Source organism: Solenopsis invicta, chromosome 3, assembly GCF_016802725.1.
Source record: "Solenopsis invicta isolate M01_SB chromosome 3, UNIL_Sinv_3.0, whole genome shotgun sequence".
In the NCBI taxonomy this organism is placed as follows: Eukaryota; Metazoa; Arthropoda; class Insecta; order Hymenoptera; family Formicidae; genus Solenopsis; species Solenopsis invicta.
This window is the reverse complement of record NC_052666.1, coordinates 22,277,897-22,295,475: the sequence shown is the minus strand read 5'-3', so window position 1 is coordinate 22,295,475 and position 17,579 is coordinate 22,277,897. Positions and strand designations below refer to the sequence as shown.

Genomic DNA, 17,579 nt, shown 5'->3' with positions numbered 1-17,579 from the left:
GATTCTTGATATTGCCAATTTGGATCAAATTTACGCAGATTCGGTCAAAAAATGTATAAATAAAGAAAAATGATGAAGAGATACATTATAAGAATAGTTTTATGTGTGTCTCTTTTTTGTTTTCTTTGAATATATTTTAAGAAACTTGATACTGAAAACATCATCAAGAATTAAGTCTAACTTATGTAATACAAATGTAAAATTCAATTTGAGAACTACAGAGAGGGAGAGTGTGTGTGAAAGAGAGAGAGAGAGAGAGAGAGAGAGAGAGAGAGAGCGCCTTTTTTAACTAAAAATGTAATGAGAAATGAAATAATGAAAACTCTGGTAAATTCTTTTATTCTTCACTTTTTTTATCCGGAGCACCGGTTGTTCGTGAATGCGGCATATGTTTCTCGGGGTGACGGTAAGTCAAAGAACTCTGGTACATCATTACACAATATTACTAGACGAAAGTCCAAAGGCACATATAAACTTTTCTCATAAGAGCGTCGTGCAATTTTTTTAAAAGGGCTTTTCAATTTTCTCGCTATCCACGGTGTCTCCAACTTACACAGCACAGCTGTGTAAGTTAAAACGACACAAGATCGTTGTACGATCAAATAATAATCACTGATCGATTGCAAATAAAAGAGGGGTTTGCAAAACTAATATTTAAACGCGCCAGAGAGGAAACTTTTAATAGTGCAAACATAACAAATTTAATTTAATTCCTAAATTATTTGCCGCGTTTATTAAGAAAATTGTTGCAAGTAATAATATTCCATCTTAACCTTTAAACGTCCGGCATTGGACCTATTATAATTCCCTTAGAAAATTCCCAAAATATTGTACTTATATCTTCGATACAACCTATGTAATAGGGAGTCCTCCGTAGCGTCTATATTTAGACTTTCCGGCCGTCTAAAGGTTAATATATGGATTTATAAAACTCTAGAATATCGAAAATTAATTAGGGCATTTTTCAATACCATTTAAAACTTTCATTTAAATGCTTTAAATATGTATTTTTATTTAAAAGGATAAGATGCAAAATTAAAGTAAATATAAAAATAAACAAATAATAATCTTCTAAATAAACATGCGTACCTGTATGGTAATTACGATATAGCCTCGATAAATTACTTGAAACTAAAAAGTAAGCAATTTTTTTTCTTTACACTGTCGTTTTTGGGTCACAGAGCAAATTCTTTTTAATTTTACTTTTCACGAAACTGCACACATTTGAATTTGAAAATTACGTTTTTCTAAAAAATTATGTTTTACGAAAAAATTCTTTCTTTTTGTTGTAATTTTAAAAAAAGTTGGACATTGGAAAAAGCTGTGATATGATGCTAAATGTTATTAAAAATATTACTTTCAAATTTGAAATTGATCGGATAAAATATGTTTGCGTTATTGTGGCTACCATTTTGAAAATCATGTTTTGAGAAAAATACATTCAAATGTTTGATATTTTTTCCAATGTAATTTTATCTTTTACTTTTATAATAAATGTAAATATTTTTAAAACAATAATATATATCTATTTTTTTAAACCAAAGTTTTATACGACGTTAAAAAATATCTTATTTTTCAATTCGCTAGGTCCTATAAACCTTTAAAAGAATCTCAGCTAAACTCCCAACCATCTCAAAGTCTAGATCTGTACAGAGAAGCATCGATTGCGTTGGAGATTAGAAACCCGTCGCATTTAAAGATAGAGATCGCACGGTAGTCCTGGGAAGGATCGATATTCGAGATTTAGCCCGTTTAACGCTTTCGATGGCTAAATGGCTTCGGAGGGCCGAACGGTTAGTCGTTCCCTCCTTCGCTTGAAACGAAGGCCGGTCTGCACTTAAGCTCGTATAATTTTCACACTAACTAGTGGGGAGAAATTACACCTTCGTGCTGTTCGCGCAAGTAAATTCGCACGTTCTGTCCGCTCCACATTTTCCCGCAGTGCTCGCCATTCACGTTTTCCACCTCTACCAATACTCGGTTCCGAAATTGTCATCCTCGACGAGAATCTACTCAAAAGCTACGCCGTTTCATCCGGATTTTATCTCGGGAGAAGAATACGCAACACGTGCAAAAACTGACATTACAAACTGGTTTTCCTTCCTTCTCCGTATTTTTTCGCCTCTTTTTTGCCTCGCGATTCTGATTTTTCATTGTGAATTTTTGCAGGAGGCACGCTGGAGACCTGACGAACGTTCGCCAACGTACGCTTTAATCGAATAGGACAACAAGGTTAGCGTAACTCAATTTTACATGCAAAACGCGCATCGATAATTTGCGAACATACTACGAGGTTTACGCTTTAGCAAGTTAGTTAAATAGTTTGTTTCCGTTTCCACGCGGCTTTCAGGTAAAGATTCGAATAAAATTGCTTCCCCCAATTCACGAGGGGATATGTGTACATACACTCGCTTCTGTTTGATTTGCAAAAATATTGCGGCGGTGGTTTTATTTACTTCGAGAATCTCCGAAAACGTTTTGCCCTTGGGTCCCTCGTGGAAAGAGGAAACGCGCTCAAGTAGTTGCGCACTCGTAACGGTATCAGAAAACTCTACTTTTGTCGGCCCGCGTAAATTTGTCACAAGGGTGTTAAGAAGAACGCTATCTACGTAGATTGCCCGCGCAGTTGAACATTCCGCGTGATAAACCACACCACGGGGGTGTAATTTACAGGAAGATGAAGTTACCGTCATGGGGGAGCCGATAGTGAACTAGGTTGTTGGCGTGTAGTTTGAGCAATAGTCTATGATAGGAGCGGTCCGAAATAGGACGTGTAGTGAGCGCGGCCAGGCGACCAAGTTTGCGTAGCACCATAATCTCACTTGTTCAACAGATCACCGCTTTCGTGATTGCCTTGTGACTTTAAGCACGTTATCGGTTTCACGATAATAGGAGATCCGAAACAATTTCATCGATATTAAACATTATCATAAAACGTAAAGGAAAGCTGAAAAAAATGTTAACTATTGATATTTTCCAGTTATTAATCCCGGAATAGTCACTCTATTTTCTTTTTTTTTTTTTTAACATAAACTTGATTACCGAGAATGATTTTTACACTTCACTTAAAAGTTATTGTTATTAACTGCATTGTGCATATTATTGATTGTTCCATAATTATTAATATTTAAGGGCATTATGTATATAGATAGAGTTTATGTTACTTGAAAAAAAAAGGAAACTAAGAAAAAATGCAAATAAAAGAAGGACATGCAGCTTATTATAACAATATTAAAAAAAAAAATAAAGCTGAATAATAAAACGCGAGTTTTCGATATTATATATTTAAGGATTATATATTTAAAAAATCATAAAACATTACTATTAAAAAAAAACAAAATATATAAAATTTATTCAATTTTATAGCAATTTCAAAGCAAAATTAATTCATATAAAGTCATTTATGTTATATTTACTCTTTCAAAATTATTAAAAACGTTTCATCTTTATTAAATTTGTTTATAATATTATATAAATATAAGTTACATATAAAGTATTTTCAATAAAAATAAAAATAAATATTTATTGAAACATGACGTGAACTTTTTGTATTAAATAAACATGAAGATATTAATATTTTTATTCAAACCTTATTTAAATTCATATTATTATTTTTGAATTTATAATATGTACTCTCACCATACTTGAATTTTTACTTTACGTAAATGATCATCTCAGGTAATTTTTACATCCCAGCAAGTTTCAACCGATCACTGCTATGAATATACGTATAAGTCAATTTCTTGCTCTATTGTACAATTAAATCTCGAAATTCGAATAAAGAATATAGATTTTAGATCAGTAAAAATATTTGCTGTGATGAGCTTAATTTTTTTGATGCTGGGATTTAAAAAATATCTTCCCCTTGAATTAAATTCAAACTAATTTTAGAATTTTATTTTTATCATGCTGTTACTTCTTCAATGAACAATTATGAACATGATAATACTCTTCGGAAAATCAGTTTTCTGACACAGCCAAAAAATAGAGATTTAGCTGGTAGTAAAATTGTCAACGTTGAGTAATGTGCTCTGCGAAATTCAAATGGAAAATGTACGGAAGCTGAGCGTTAGAACGTAACATAATTTCATTTTTCATCACAAAAGCGAGCTAAACATCTTACCCGTATTGTTAACCGGATGTCCGCCCCTCACCGGCCAGCCGACGGACGTGCTCGCTTTGGACGAGAAGCTGAAGTAGGCCAGGAACTGAGACCGTGTGGTGTTCTCGTTTATCCTGAAACACGCGCGTTTCGCATGTTAACGTATAGTTTCGTATGCGCACGTAACCGTACGCCAGCTTTTATGCGTTGCGACAATAAAAGAAAACGGTTAGCCTGATAAATTATTAAGGGTCTACCTTCGTCGCGCGAGCCTGCCTACGTCTCCTGCTACGTCGCCACGACCTATGCCACGATCACGGTATTTACGACAAGATCTTGACGCGCGGCAGGCAAATTTACGGATTCTTTCGATGTGATATACAGCAAATCACCCGCGGCGGCCGATGTACTCGCGCGATTTATTGCGGCCTGTTTTTGTCATCATTCCGCATATGGCTCGTAAATCACCGATGCGCTTTTATTGACGGGCCGCCCTTATCGGACGTGGCGCAGTTTCGCCGATAGCCTCGCCAATAAAAAGGACCTTTCAAACGGGCTTCAAGAAATTCGGCGGATTTAAAACGAACAAATCGCGATGAATGCGCGGTGACGTAGCCATTTGTCAGCTATTATAAATCAACAATCTGCTTGCGTTATCCACAATCTGTAATCGACAGATTTCTTGATGTGCCATGATAGCGCATCAAAATGATTATTTATCAATTATAGTTATTTTTTTTATACTTTTCCCACTTACGTTATACGAATTCTGAAATCATTCGTTTTCAATAAAAGATATAAATCGATGTGCCCAAATAATTACTAATAATTATAATTATTTGTCATTTATTCCGGGGATCTAAAACATACTAAAGTGAGCACCGGCGATATTAAATTGAAATTGTCAATTAAACTAAATTAAATTTATCAATTTAATTCTCATATTACTTTCCTGATTTAATTTAAGAGCTGTGTTTGATTTTCCGAAAGGAACGGCACGCAGTTCGAAAAAATCAGAAATTGTATGTAAAATCACACAAGAAACATTTCAGTGCCAAGATCTTTCTATGACCGTATATATGCCTATTTTATCTTTAATTGTATTACATATAAAACACGGTCTAAATTCAATTATTAATTATTCCAAATAATTATAATTTAAGAACTTAGAGTTCCTATTAATTTTCAAAATTTCATATCTAAACCATTATTTTTTATATGCATTTGTCATAAAAAGTTTTAATTTTTTAAATTAACTAATTCCTTTATCTAATTTTGATTAATCTTCGGTAATTAAATTATACTGCATTCATTCCATTATTTTTCAATTATTTTTAAATAGATGTAAAAATAGTCAGACGCAAGATACCCGTGACGGTAACAAAAAGATACCCTTTTTTTTATATAGAATCTTAAGGATTGATCATGCAGAAAATCTTATCGTCAAATGATAGAGAACGTGCTCGTGGAAAGATGTATGATCTCAGAGGTAGACTGCATTTGAAATGCGTGTCAATATGTCATTGCAAACTCTTTACTAAAAACTCGGACAAGCGAAAGTTTCGTTATCGCGAACGGCTGCAAACCTGGAAACTTTCCGAAACGAAAAGAGAAGTTTTATATATAAATTTTCAGCACGAGAGGTCGCCTTCTCAAAGAACGTACGATGTTTTGTCGAGATTGATCAGACGTCGATTGTGAACCAAGGGGATCGTTTGTCGCGCTAGAAAGCTGTTTAGAAAGCAGGCAGAGCGTAGTGTTTCGTCGAATCGCTGAGTATCCGATATCCCAACTTTGTCGCGTAGAAACTTCGCACTTTGTGAGAAACGTCGTGCATACGAATTTGTCCGTAGATAAAGCGATGCTTATCTTTTCACCGAGAAGGATTATGGAAAAACGATGTTTTCTCTGTTCTCTTACAGAACGGAAAATCCAGGACAAAAACTTTAAAAATTTAATCGCTAAGAAATTATATGCAAACTTAATTACACACATGTAAAACGGAAGACAAGTTTTGATAATGAGAAAATATTTTGTTATATTTATTCTTTTATGTATTTTCTCATCTATGCATGTTTAACAACAAATGAATTTGTATTATCAGTTAACAGCATCATATCGATACTCTTAGGAGTCTCTTACGTTTACCGATACCCTCTCGATTCTCATTCAAACTCTGTCTACGAAGATCATGTCGACGAACAACTGTCGCAACACCTGAGAAATCGTGTTCGTCGCCAAGCCACAGTCAATTTACTGTCTCGGGACCAATTCCGCGAATACGGTCATGGGATCATGTCGAATGTAAGTTAGAAGTGGATGAGGAGAAGACGAGAAATGGACTTCGTAGCGGTGGGGGTTGGAGGGCGCCATCGCGGTGGAAGGCGCCTCTAATTCGATTATTTAGTTAGGTCAGGTTCGCTATAGTTGGTTTAGCGTCAGCTGGGGCCAAAGGTTACTCGAAGGCACTCGTAACTCCTAATTCTATTTACTTACAATAAATCTTCTACCTTCGCCCCTTTCCCCCTCGACCATCCTATATTTGATTAGCGGCCAATCGGGCAGCACCCCTTCACGATATGTTCCGAAACTTATGACGTTTCTGGGTGTCGGTAATGTCATCAGCATTTACGGTAATTTTCAGATTAATTAACGGTCAAACTTATATTAGATTTCAAGAACTCTCCAGTCAATCGGTCTATCATTCGGTAGAATGGTGCGATTCGCAATAAACTTTTACGGTCATGAAATATCAGGGTTGGACATTTATGCGTAAAATATTAATAATCTATATTAAGTATATGCAATTTATATAAACAATAATCCATGAATTATAAAAGATTCAGATTTTATCAGAAATAGTAAAAATGATATTCCATTTGTAAATTTTTAAAATTATACATTTTTCCTTTATTAATACTCAAGTCAGGTAGATGTATTAACGATTTTATAACTTTATATTACTTTTTCTGTATTGTGTTATTCAATTTATAATTTATATTGCTTGTACTGTCTATGTAAAATGGAATTCGTGTAAATATAACATACACAATGTGTAAAAATAATCCATGTGAACGTAATCTAAAATTTACTGCACAACCGCGTGCCGTTACTGTGTATCGATATTATTAATCTCTGCTGTTAAAAAGCATATAATTTATTACGATAACTATTAACATAATAAAAATTTACTTATAAATTTTCTACTTATAAACTCTAGATGTATACTTTAAATGCTAATTTATATACTCTCCATATTTCTAATATATTTTTCCGTATTACAAGGCATGCACTTTAGGGGAGATTCTGTAAAATGTTATATCGATCGCGGTAGAGGACGAGAGTCGCCTCTCAAAGAAAGCCGAGGTTAAGCAAATCCTCGAGACGATGAAAGAAGACGGCGGCGGTAATCCCTGCGGGGTTTACAAAGATTAGGATGCAAATTTTGGAAAGCATTAGACGAAAGCGTCGGCGGCGTTCCCGGTGAGGGCGAAATCCTTTTCTATCGAGACGTTAAACCGATTCAGTATGCCATTAAAGCAGGTTTATTCCCGTGGACGGGACGCGTCGATAGCTACGTTATGGCGAAACCGCGCGTAAATTTCTACGCAGATGCCGAGCGAGAACCAGTGAAATGGGACTTATAAAGTTCCATGAAGCGAGCGAGCCTTCGAGCGTTTCATGAGCACAGAATCACAATTTGTTCGCGAGTCGAAGAAAATTTCCGTCCTACTAGAAAGCAGAGGAATTTTATCGTTCGCAGAGATTTTAATTGTAAACAATAAACTTTACTACGCGTACATTGTAAAATGATTATTTTCAGAAAAATTATATTTCACAGCAAAGACCGCAAGCTACTTTTGTAACTTTCTAATCAAAAATGTGAAAGTACAAATTTTTCATAACATTGAGCGTTATATAATTGTTAAAATATAATTTAAGCGATCACCGCATATTTTTCATTCCATCGTAATTTCATCGCGTTTTCATTATACCATATTAAGTTTATTTAAGCGTCAGCGCATTTACCGAGAATCTTCTCTCTAGTTATTGCAAAGATCCTGCATTTTAGAATGTCTCGCAAAGTACGAGAACTTCTCAATGTTGGTATAAAGATTAAAATGCAAATTTTTGCAGCTCGGCGCTGATTTCTGTGAAAGCCGAAGTACGTTCTACGAACTTTCTACACGATCCTTCAAACATTAAATTTCGCGAATAAAAGAAAATAAATAAAGTGAAATACATGCTGCTTAAAATTTACATGTCAAATTGTTACGATATAGTATTTTATCTAGAAAATATTTGTAAAAAGTTTGCGAAAACGTGCATTTTTTGTTTAATAAAGCTTAGATGCATTTCTGCGGCAAAAAGTTGACAACAAAGTTAATTACTGAGGTTTTAAGTGCATACAGAAACAGAATTATTAAGATTTTTTATATCTGAGGAAAAGAGAACAAAAAACTTAACGGATTTTTATTTTGCTATGCATAAGCATGTATAGCAAAATATAAGTGCTTAATGCTTATATTTTTTGTTCAGCTTGATTATTTCAACCATGAATGGTTATACATTATAGCTCTTTTAATATGATAAAAAAACAGTAAAGATATAAGGATTTTTAAGAGTTTTTTTTTTCAAATATAAGAAAATAAATATTTCGTATTTTTAATTTTTTTATAGTAGCAATCAACAAAAAGTTTTTATTGTTATAGTAAATTTACTTTAAAGATTGTAAATAATACTTAATAAATTAAATTTTCAACAAGTGCGGCATATATATTGAAACCTTATTAAAACATTTCTTATAACTTAAAAAAGTGTAAGAAGCATAAACTGGTCTTGCCATAAAAAAAAAATCATATATAACATTCAATTCTTTTAGCAAAGCGAATAACGCAGCAATTGTGCTCTTCTTTACATTACAAAAAGTCGCGTTAAGTAACTAGTCTCGATTTAGGAAAGCTATTTTTATGTCCTAAAAGTTTAGTCACGCTGTCGTGAAAACTTTTGCGAAGTGAACAATTTTTTCGAAACCTGTATTCGAAAGTTTTGCGAAATTATCCGAAAAGGGGACTAGCTAATAGCGAAGTTCGGCACTTATATTTTTCACGCTCATATAGTCGCCCGTTTGAGGAAGTTTGTGCCCGTTCAGTGCAAACGCGCGTGTGTGTTTGTGTGTGTCTGTACGCCTGCGTGTATGTATGGATTTGCCCAATAACAGACCCGACGCTTCTTTACTTGGAGAACAAAATTAAGGAGTCGGGCGCGCACAGGTCCGGTAAAAGGTTTGCTGGTTCGTTACTGTAACGAACTTCTTCCCACGATCTGATCCGAATTCCGATCGTGTTGGAAACCTTCGAAAATAAACTTTTCGCGGGGCGCCGTATTTGCACTACTCTCGAAGTCTTATATCGTTTCGTTCTTACTGAGAAAAAGATATTGCAAACAGGAAATTTGCTCAAATTCTACGTATGTAGGAAACGACAACGGTCCGTGACAATGAGAAAACACTTTTAACGACATTAAATTTAGTTCTCGTCCGTAAAATGTAGCCCCGAGCGCCGCGGGGTAATGACTAAGTGAAAATGTAATGCAGAAAAATGGAACAGAAGTGACAAAGCAAAAACACAACGGGCGAAAGATAATAATGTAATGTGGGGAAAATGAATTGCGGATATATATATATAAATAAAAGTGTATGATGCCTAACAATTAGTGGACAAGTATTAAGTATCGTGGACAAGTATCATGATTAAATTTTCTCGCAACAGCGGCGCACAGCTCGGTGAACCGTGAGCAATTCGGCCAACCTTTCGTTCATTCGCTTATTGATTTCATTTGCATTAATAATCCTTTCGTGCGCCAAACCAGCCGGTTATTATGCTTAATTTTCAAAGCTTATTATCTTGGTAATTGGCCAACTAAATTTCATTCTGTTTGGTATATGCACGTTTCTGTACGCGTTGGAACTTTTGCGCGTTTAATCGCGATATAAACGGCTTTTATCGCAGAAACACTTAATTCGCCTGAAGTGTGCAGCTCCGAAATTTTCAACGGTCCATCACACGCCGTGATGCGTCGTACGCCGTGGCGTTTATCACGAATTTCAATCGCCGGCATATTGAGATAGTCAAGTTTCGAGAAGTATGCTATGCAATTAAAGCATAGTTTCATAACACGTGTCCTCGTATACGCGTAATTAAAAGACGTTTAATAGTTCCATATTTTGAGTTTTGCTAAATATGCAATTTTGTGTACAATTCAATATAATTTAAAATATATACAAGATTTCGCGTCAAGTAGAAAATAAAATTTTTCAAAATTTTAGGGAAAGAAAAAAATTAAGTAAACATGTGTATTTTACTGTATATCTGAATCTCTTGATTTTTTTTTCAAAATTTGTGAAAATTTCTTTTCTGTTTAATTGCGCCATCCATGTGCGTCTGATTCGCCAATACCCTACAGTATTGCAACCACATGAAATTTACTGGTAATTGAGAGTACGGTTGAACGGTTCAAACAGCATGACCAATAAATATTGCATATACGCGCCCCGTGGTCTCGTTCTTCATTAGCGATAGATTAATACATTTAACATGCCAATATTAGCACGATTAAAACAATTTAATTTCATAAATGTTTACAAACAAGATATTACTTGCTCTAGTCAAAGAAAATTTGAAAACAGATTTCTTCTTTTCATTTTATTAATTTCAATATATCAATGAAATACTTGTTCTCTTTAAAGATTCTATTTCTACGTCATCATCTAATAATAAAAAATAAATTTTAGTTATTAATATGTTCTTATATATGTCATTAAATTATATTCCTGTGTACGTTTGAACGTGAAAATTTTTTGTTGATGCCTTATTAGTATGATAAAACCCAATTTGTCAGCTTAACGTGTTATTGAACAGCTCTAGTCATTGTTACTATCAATATATTATGATTCAGACTTGGAAATATGACAGGCGTGGAAAGGATCACTACCTGCCATCCTCAAAGATGCTGGATACGTTTTAGAACATGACAGAACGCGCGCCCGGGTGTAAAATCAATTTTCTCGTGGGGCACGTCTTTTCCGGGATTACAAAACACTTCGACAGCCGCTTGGCATGGCAAAGTAAAAGTCGCGGATCGAAAGCTGCGCCGGATGTAAAGGAAATAAACGAAGCGAGGAAGCGTGCGAGACATTCTAAAGCCGATGGGGAACCAGAGGGTCCGAGAGAGAGAGAGAGAGAGAGAGAGAGAGAGAGAGAGAGAGAGAAAGAGTGAGAGATTGGGATCTGGCAGGTTTGTCGAAACGTTTCTTCATCCTTCGTCAAATTGTACGTATTGCTTCGTGGCAAATGTATGTGCATAGCTTGAATGCGAGAAAGCATAGGCACTCGTCGATCTGACGTTGCAAAAGACGTGTAAGACGACGAGAATGATGACGACGAGAATGATGACGAGAAACGGAAAGACGAGAAGCGCGCGAGAAGTACGAGGTCGGCGAACAAGTTCTTGCACAAATGACGTATTGCTTCGACACTTTGGACGATTGCTTCTTCTAAGCTCGAATTGTCGAGCGTACGCTGTACCCTATTGTCGAGATCTGTTTTCCATACATGGGCGCGATCGCATAGAGGGTGAATCAATAACTTTTGCGGAAAGAAAATGTATTTTACGTCGGGAGGCATCCTTTGATACGAAGGGCATAAAGATTATATTACGTACGTTATATTTTTTGCGGGTGCTTCGAGGCATAATATATTGCTATGCGATATATCGATCCCTATTTTTAATCAGGTTGCTACGAGATTTGCTGCATCTTGCTGCAGTCAAGCACCATTCAAATAAAAATCACCGAGCAAATATTAATTTATTTAATTAAACAAAGAAATTCGCTATTTTTCGATCGATGGATCTTGACGCCTAATAATATTTGTGTAAATTTTTACGATTTTCATCTTGTGCAAACTGCGCGCCAATTATTTGTCGATTTTTCAACACAGTTTTAAACTGAAGCTGGAATACTTCAGTTCATAATATTATAAATTAAATTGATAAGCAATTTAATAATACTTTGATGTTAGCAAGCATCTTAGAACGCCGTGAAGAATTTATTACTAAAAATATCACCTCAGTCAAGATTCAAAGCTGTTTGGATCAATATCCACTTGGTAGTCGAACCACTTGGTAAGACGCCCGCACAAAATATAAGGGTTCGAATTCTGGTCGAGGTGATATTTTTCGCAATAAATTCTTTATGTTTTAAGATGCTTGTTAACGAGCATTATTAAATTTCTTATCAATTTAATTTATTTACTGGTATTTAGTTTAAAACTGTGCTTCAAAACCGACAAATAATCGATAGGTAATCTGCATGACTGGCAATTGTAAAAGTTCACACAAATATTCTTAGGCACCAGAAGAGTCGCATCAATCAAAAAATTGTCTTTTTTTGATTAATTGTGTTATTCGTATCATTGGTCCTAATTTTATTTATTTTTGTTTAATTTACTTAATTTTAAATATAATTATTAGGATGCATCCCAATAGGATGCACCCGCACGGAATGCCAAGAGATCCAGGCTGAGATGTTATTTTCTCGCAATAAAATTCTTTATAGTTTTTTCAGAGAGGTAAAATTTTATAGACGCTTTCAAAGCATTATTATGTATTACTATTTTGGTTTCATGACTGTGTTTCAAGTTCAACGAATATAAGGTTCGCAGTTTGAATAAGTTAGAGATTGTAAAAATTAAAAATTATTAATCGGCACTAAGGACCGCTGTGACTACACAGGCGTGCTATCCTTATGTATAATTATTCGTGTTCAACAACGCGCGATATTGTTGATAATTATTAAAAATTATTTCGCGTTACTATTTGCGCGAAGAGTATGCTCGGCATTTTTCCGTTACCTCCGGTCTTGCAAAATCGATAAACCTCTTGCGGCAACTTGAAAAAAAGCTGAGCAGGGGAGAAGAGGAAGAAAAAAAGAAATAAAAGGCGATCGAAAAGCGTTCTGTAAAGCAAACGAAGGAGGAAACGGGAGATGTGTGCTAGCGCAGAGTCGTAGACGGAGCAAGGTTAAAAAGGGCGCCTTGTCAGAAAGCTTCTTCGCGCTCATGCGATGTAGCACTTGCAAATCCATGTTTCCCTGGGAGAATCTCACATTGCGCGTGGATAAACGTTCCCTTTGCCGTAACTATATATTTCCAGACGAATGTAAGCATCGAAGCGAGTGCGCGCGATCGAAAGAGAGATGCTTATGCGCCGTAACCTCCTTCTTGGTACGTTGCTCCTGCGCCTCCTTTCCACCTCCCCATGTGGGTAAACACAAATACTAAAATATTTTCTCCAAGTTCTAGAAACGCTCCCCAAATATAAACGTGACGTAACTGTCTTTGCGCGTCTGGGTAAACTTAAATGCAAGCGCAATTTCTCGTGCAATGCAAATGTACGCCGATTATTTGATTCAGCTATCATTGGTGTCAATTGCAAATTTATTTACGTTGGCGCTAACTCATGCGAGATAAAAAATACTACAAATCTTTTTATACAATCGGTTTTAAATAAATAAATTAAATTATTCGTTATACTATCTTTGGAATAAAATTGTATAAGTTCGCCAATTTTTTCCGTTTAAAAATCTATTTCAGTTATAGTCAAACTCATGAGTTACGCGGATCTCTTTAATATATTCTTATTCAATGTAATGTGAAAAACTGTAGGATTCTTACTTCGATGTAATGTGAAGTACTAAAGAAGTGCAAAAGATCCGAACAAATAATATAAAAGATTGGGGAGCGTTGAGGCACGCGAAAATTCAGGTTTAAAAAAACGAGGATCTGCAGCACCGGGCACGTCGCCTGAATGCTCCTTCATTCCTTCTCGATGTTACCGTAAATCCATATCGCGGGGAAGAATCTCGTATGCATGCGTTTCGCTGAGTGAACCGGAAGTACCGATGCGGTGCCAGAAACGACGACGGGAGTTTGCATGTTGATCGCGTCGAACAACGGGAAATAAAATTTCTCGACAAACGAAATTCCCCGTACGAATATAGGTAGTGGACGTGTTATTGTCAACGCTAAAAGTGAGAAAAGAAGAAAGAGAAAGACAGAGAGAGAGAGAGAGAGAGAGAGAGAGATATCACAAAGTTCAAGAAAATCGCGAGATCGGTTTTCTGCGTCGAGTAAATCAGATTGCCGCTTATTCCGCACGACCTGATTTTATATCTGCAATGTAAAATGACGCCAATCTATTCGAAGTTTCAATATGCCGTGATGAAATTTAAGAAAAACAAAAAATATAAGTGACGTTCAGGTGAATATAATATTAAAGTTATGGAATATATTTTAATGTACTGGAAGGTACATGTAAATACATAGTAAGATGAAAAAGTTTCCAATTCAATCAAACACACTTTTTATTTTTCAATATAATCAATTTTTATTTCAATACATTTTTTAAATCAATTTATTTCCCTATGCAAAAAAAAGTAATCTACGCAGTGTTAAATAACTTTAAAGATAAAAATTTTAAATATTTTTTTAGTAGTATGAAAAAAAATTAATTCATCGCGCATCGTTCTGAACTATGTATCAAAATAAAGAATGATTACATTGAAAAATAAAAGCGGTTGTTTTTCATTTTATTATCTTTTTTATATCCTTGGGACGGAAATTTATGGATCTTACTACGTATATTTCAGAACAAAAAAAAATAAGAAAGAATCAAAACTGTGTTTTTTTTTACAATTTTAATATGAATTATAGGTTTATCAAGAAACCACAAAAAAAAATATACGATAAACATTTTTTGCTGCTTCACATATAAGCCGTATGCTCAGCCAGTAGGAGAGTATTTGTCATCGCCAATATCAAATGAGGAAAAATATCGCTGGGAAAAGATACTACGAGATGTACCATAAAGCGTTTTTCTCGTTTTATAACCCGTCCTATTTCATTTTCCTGTCCACTGTATAGTAGCGTGAAAAAAGTTTAATACCTCTCCAGGGAGATCTTATTTTTCATCACTGCAAAAGTATTGATCTAAACTTCCACTCGGCACGTTTCAAAAATTGTCAGCTTAAAATGCGGAAGTTGCGAAGCGCATTAACTTCCACGCTGCAAAAGGAAAGAACCGCCAAGGAGATATTGAGAACAGGATTTTTCAATTTTTCATCAAGTGACCATACCTAAGAGGGATATATAACAAATACTGTAAATGATGTAATGCGCGAAAAACAACATATGAACGAGTATATTATTTATATTGAGAAAGTCTACGGGTTCTAAAAATCTTTATTCTTACTGAATCATATGGATTGTATCACGCACCGCGTTCACGTACGTGCTATCGGCACGTATATGTGGTGTAAGTATTAAGAGAGTGTAAACGATTCCAGCACGTAGAGGAGCTCGTGCACTTAAGGTATTAAAGCGAAGGAACGACGTTCGTGGAAATTGATATCTTCCACAGATTCAAATATCTTCGAACGCTATTAAACTTAAAAAACAAGAAATTGCCGATATGTATTTTCTGCACACACGTTTCCACATCGCTTATATTAGATAACTATAAAAATAAATTTTTTCTAACTGTTATAATTAGTACTATATGTATATCAAAGTATTACTTTTGAACCAAAAATACACTTAAAGTTTTAATTATTTTACTTAAGTTTTGTCATCGTGATTCTATTTTGATCTATTTATGTAATTTTTTTTTTTTTAACTGCTGCATCTTTTCAAGAAAGAAATAGATATAAGATATTGTTTACGGTTGGAAAGTTCTATTTTAGTCTATAAATCGAAAATCTGTATCGTCTCTTCCAGCAGGATACAGCGCAACGTAAAATAGTTCGCGCGAAGGAACAATAAAATGTTGCCAGGACATTTGTCTGAAACGCAGAAGTTAGTGCTTATGCACAATGCAATTCAAGCCATGGGTCACGTTGCCAACAAAAGGATTTTATATTTCGATCAAGTTGAATAGAAGAGATAAAATTTGTCGAATGGCGTAATTTTACGTAGATGCGCCGAATGGGTGTACTACTACTGCAATACAGTTACTTGCAATGGTGTAAAAAAAAAAAAATAACGGGGTAATAGAAACGGGGAAAGTAAAGATAATATTTCACGAACGTAGCTTTAGATATAATTTAGAATGAAATAAATAAAACATAAAATATGTATTATATCTTCTTGTATCATGCGTTATATTTTCTCCCGCGGTTTGATCGATGAAGCTCGACATCGCGGGATATCTTGGGAGGCATTCTTGCGCGTCTAACGCTTTACAGTTGGGACGCATCGAATGAAATTTCACGTGGATACAAATAAGTTGTGTATTACTCGTGACATAAGGTGGATGATTATGTTAAGGTCAAAGATTGTGAAAAGAAAGACTTCTCGTATATTCAGAACAAGAAATTTGATTTCGACTTTGTGTTTATTTCGTTTCTTGTAAAATCGTTGTAGACAACGTAAAAGGTCTATTTTTTAATAAATCGGACTCAACGTCATACTCTCGTTTAAAGAACAAAATGAAAATAATATAACGATTGCGTAATCCGAAAATAGTATTAAAGCAGGAAAGAGAGAGAAAGAGAGAGAGAAAAAGGTATGTAAAATTTTGAGAGAATTTTATGAGAGTTGGCGCGAGAAATAAAAATATAATTTGGATTTCTAGCAAATCTGCATTGTATCACGAAACGCGAATCTTTTGCAACGTGATATTTAATACTTTTAATTCTCATGCGTATGTGCCTTCCTATTTTCACACAATCGTTTATTAAATAAATGAATGAATTAATCCCTTTATTCCTGTGCTATTTTTTTTCATCACGATTCACCGGGATAAAAAAAAGTTTTTTGCTCGTTAACGTTTGCCAGATTGGTAAGTACGATTGTTTGTTTTTGACGTGCACACTCGCACGCACGGGATACTGCAAGAATAATTCATCGTACGAGAATACGATGTGGTCTTGCGAGTGTACGTACAGGAACTCAACAATAGATTCATATAAAAGCGCCGCGGGCTGCATTTTGCAAAATACATATACTCAATGTGAAGGAGCATTCGCCTATGCACAAATCGCGCGGTGATATTTTCCTGAAGGGGGAGAGAGAGTGGAGCCAGAGTAATCAATAATGTCCATTAATAATTGCGTTACGTGCAATTATTAAATTCTCGAGATAAACATTCAACCATATCAACGCGAAGAGAAAAAAATCCTTGAAGAAAGAAAGATCCTGTTAGTACTACAATACATAGTAAGTTTATTATAATTAATTGATTAATCTTTCATCTTTCATGCTTGCAACTTTTTTCAAATAAGATATTATCAGAGCTATTATATGCATTTTCCTCGGTTCGCTTTTATGCGCATAATTAGAATAATTTACCATGAAATTGTATTGCTGAATACAAACGTGCTCTTTTTATTTCGGAGTTAACTATGGTCAAACGAAAAGCC

At 34.9% G+C, this 17,579-nt stretch overlaps 1 protein-coding gene across 6 annotated transcripts in view; it reads right to left on the bottom strand.

Moving 5' to 3' along the window:
• The window catches only part of LOC105196718, a 367,858-nt gene that overhangs the window by 77,063 nt on the left and 273,216 nt on the right, over positions 1 to 17,579 (bottom strand). For all 6 annotated transcript variants that reach the window (XM_026134882.2, XM_026134881.2, XM_039447669.1 and 3 more), the window contains one exon: positions 4,124 to 4,236. In XM_026134882.2, the coding sequence (XP_025990667.1) occupies positions 4,124 to 4,236 (113 nt within the window). The remainder of the gene's footprint in view (positions 1 to 4,123; positions 4,237 to 17,579) is intronic.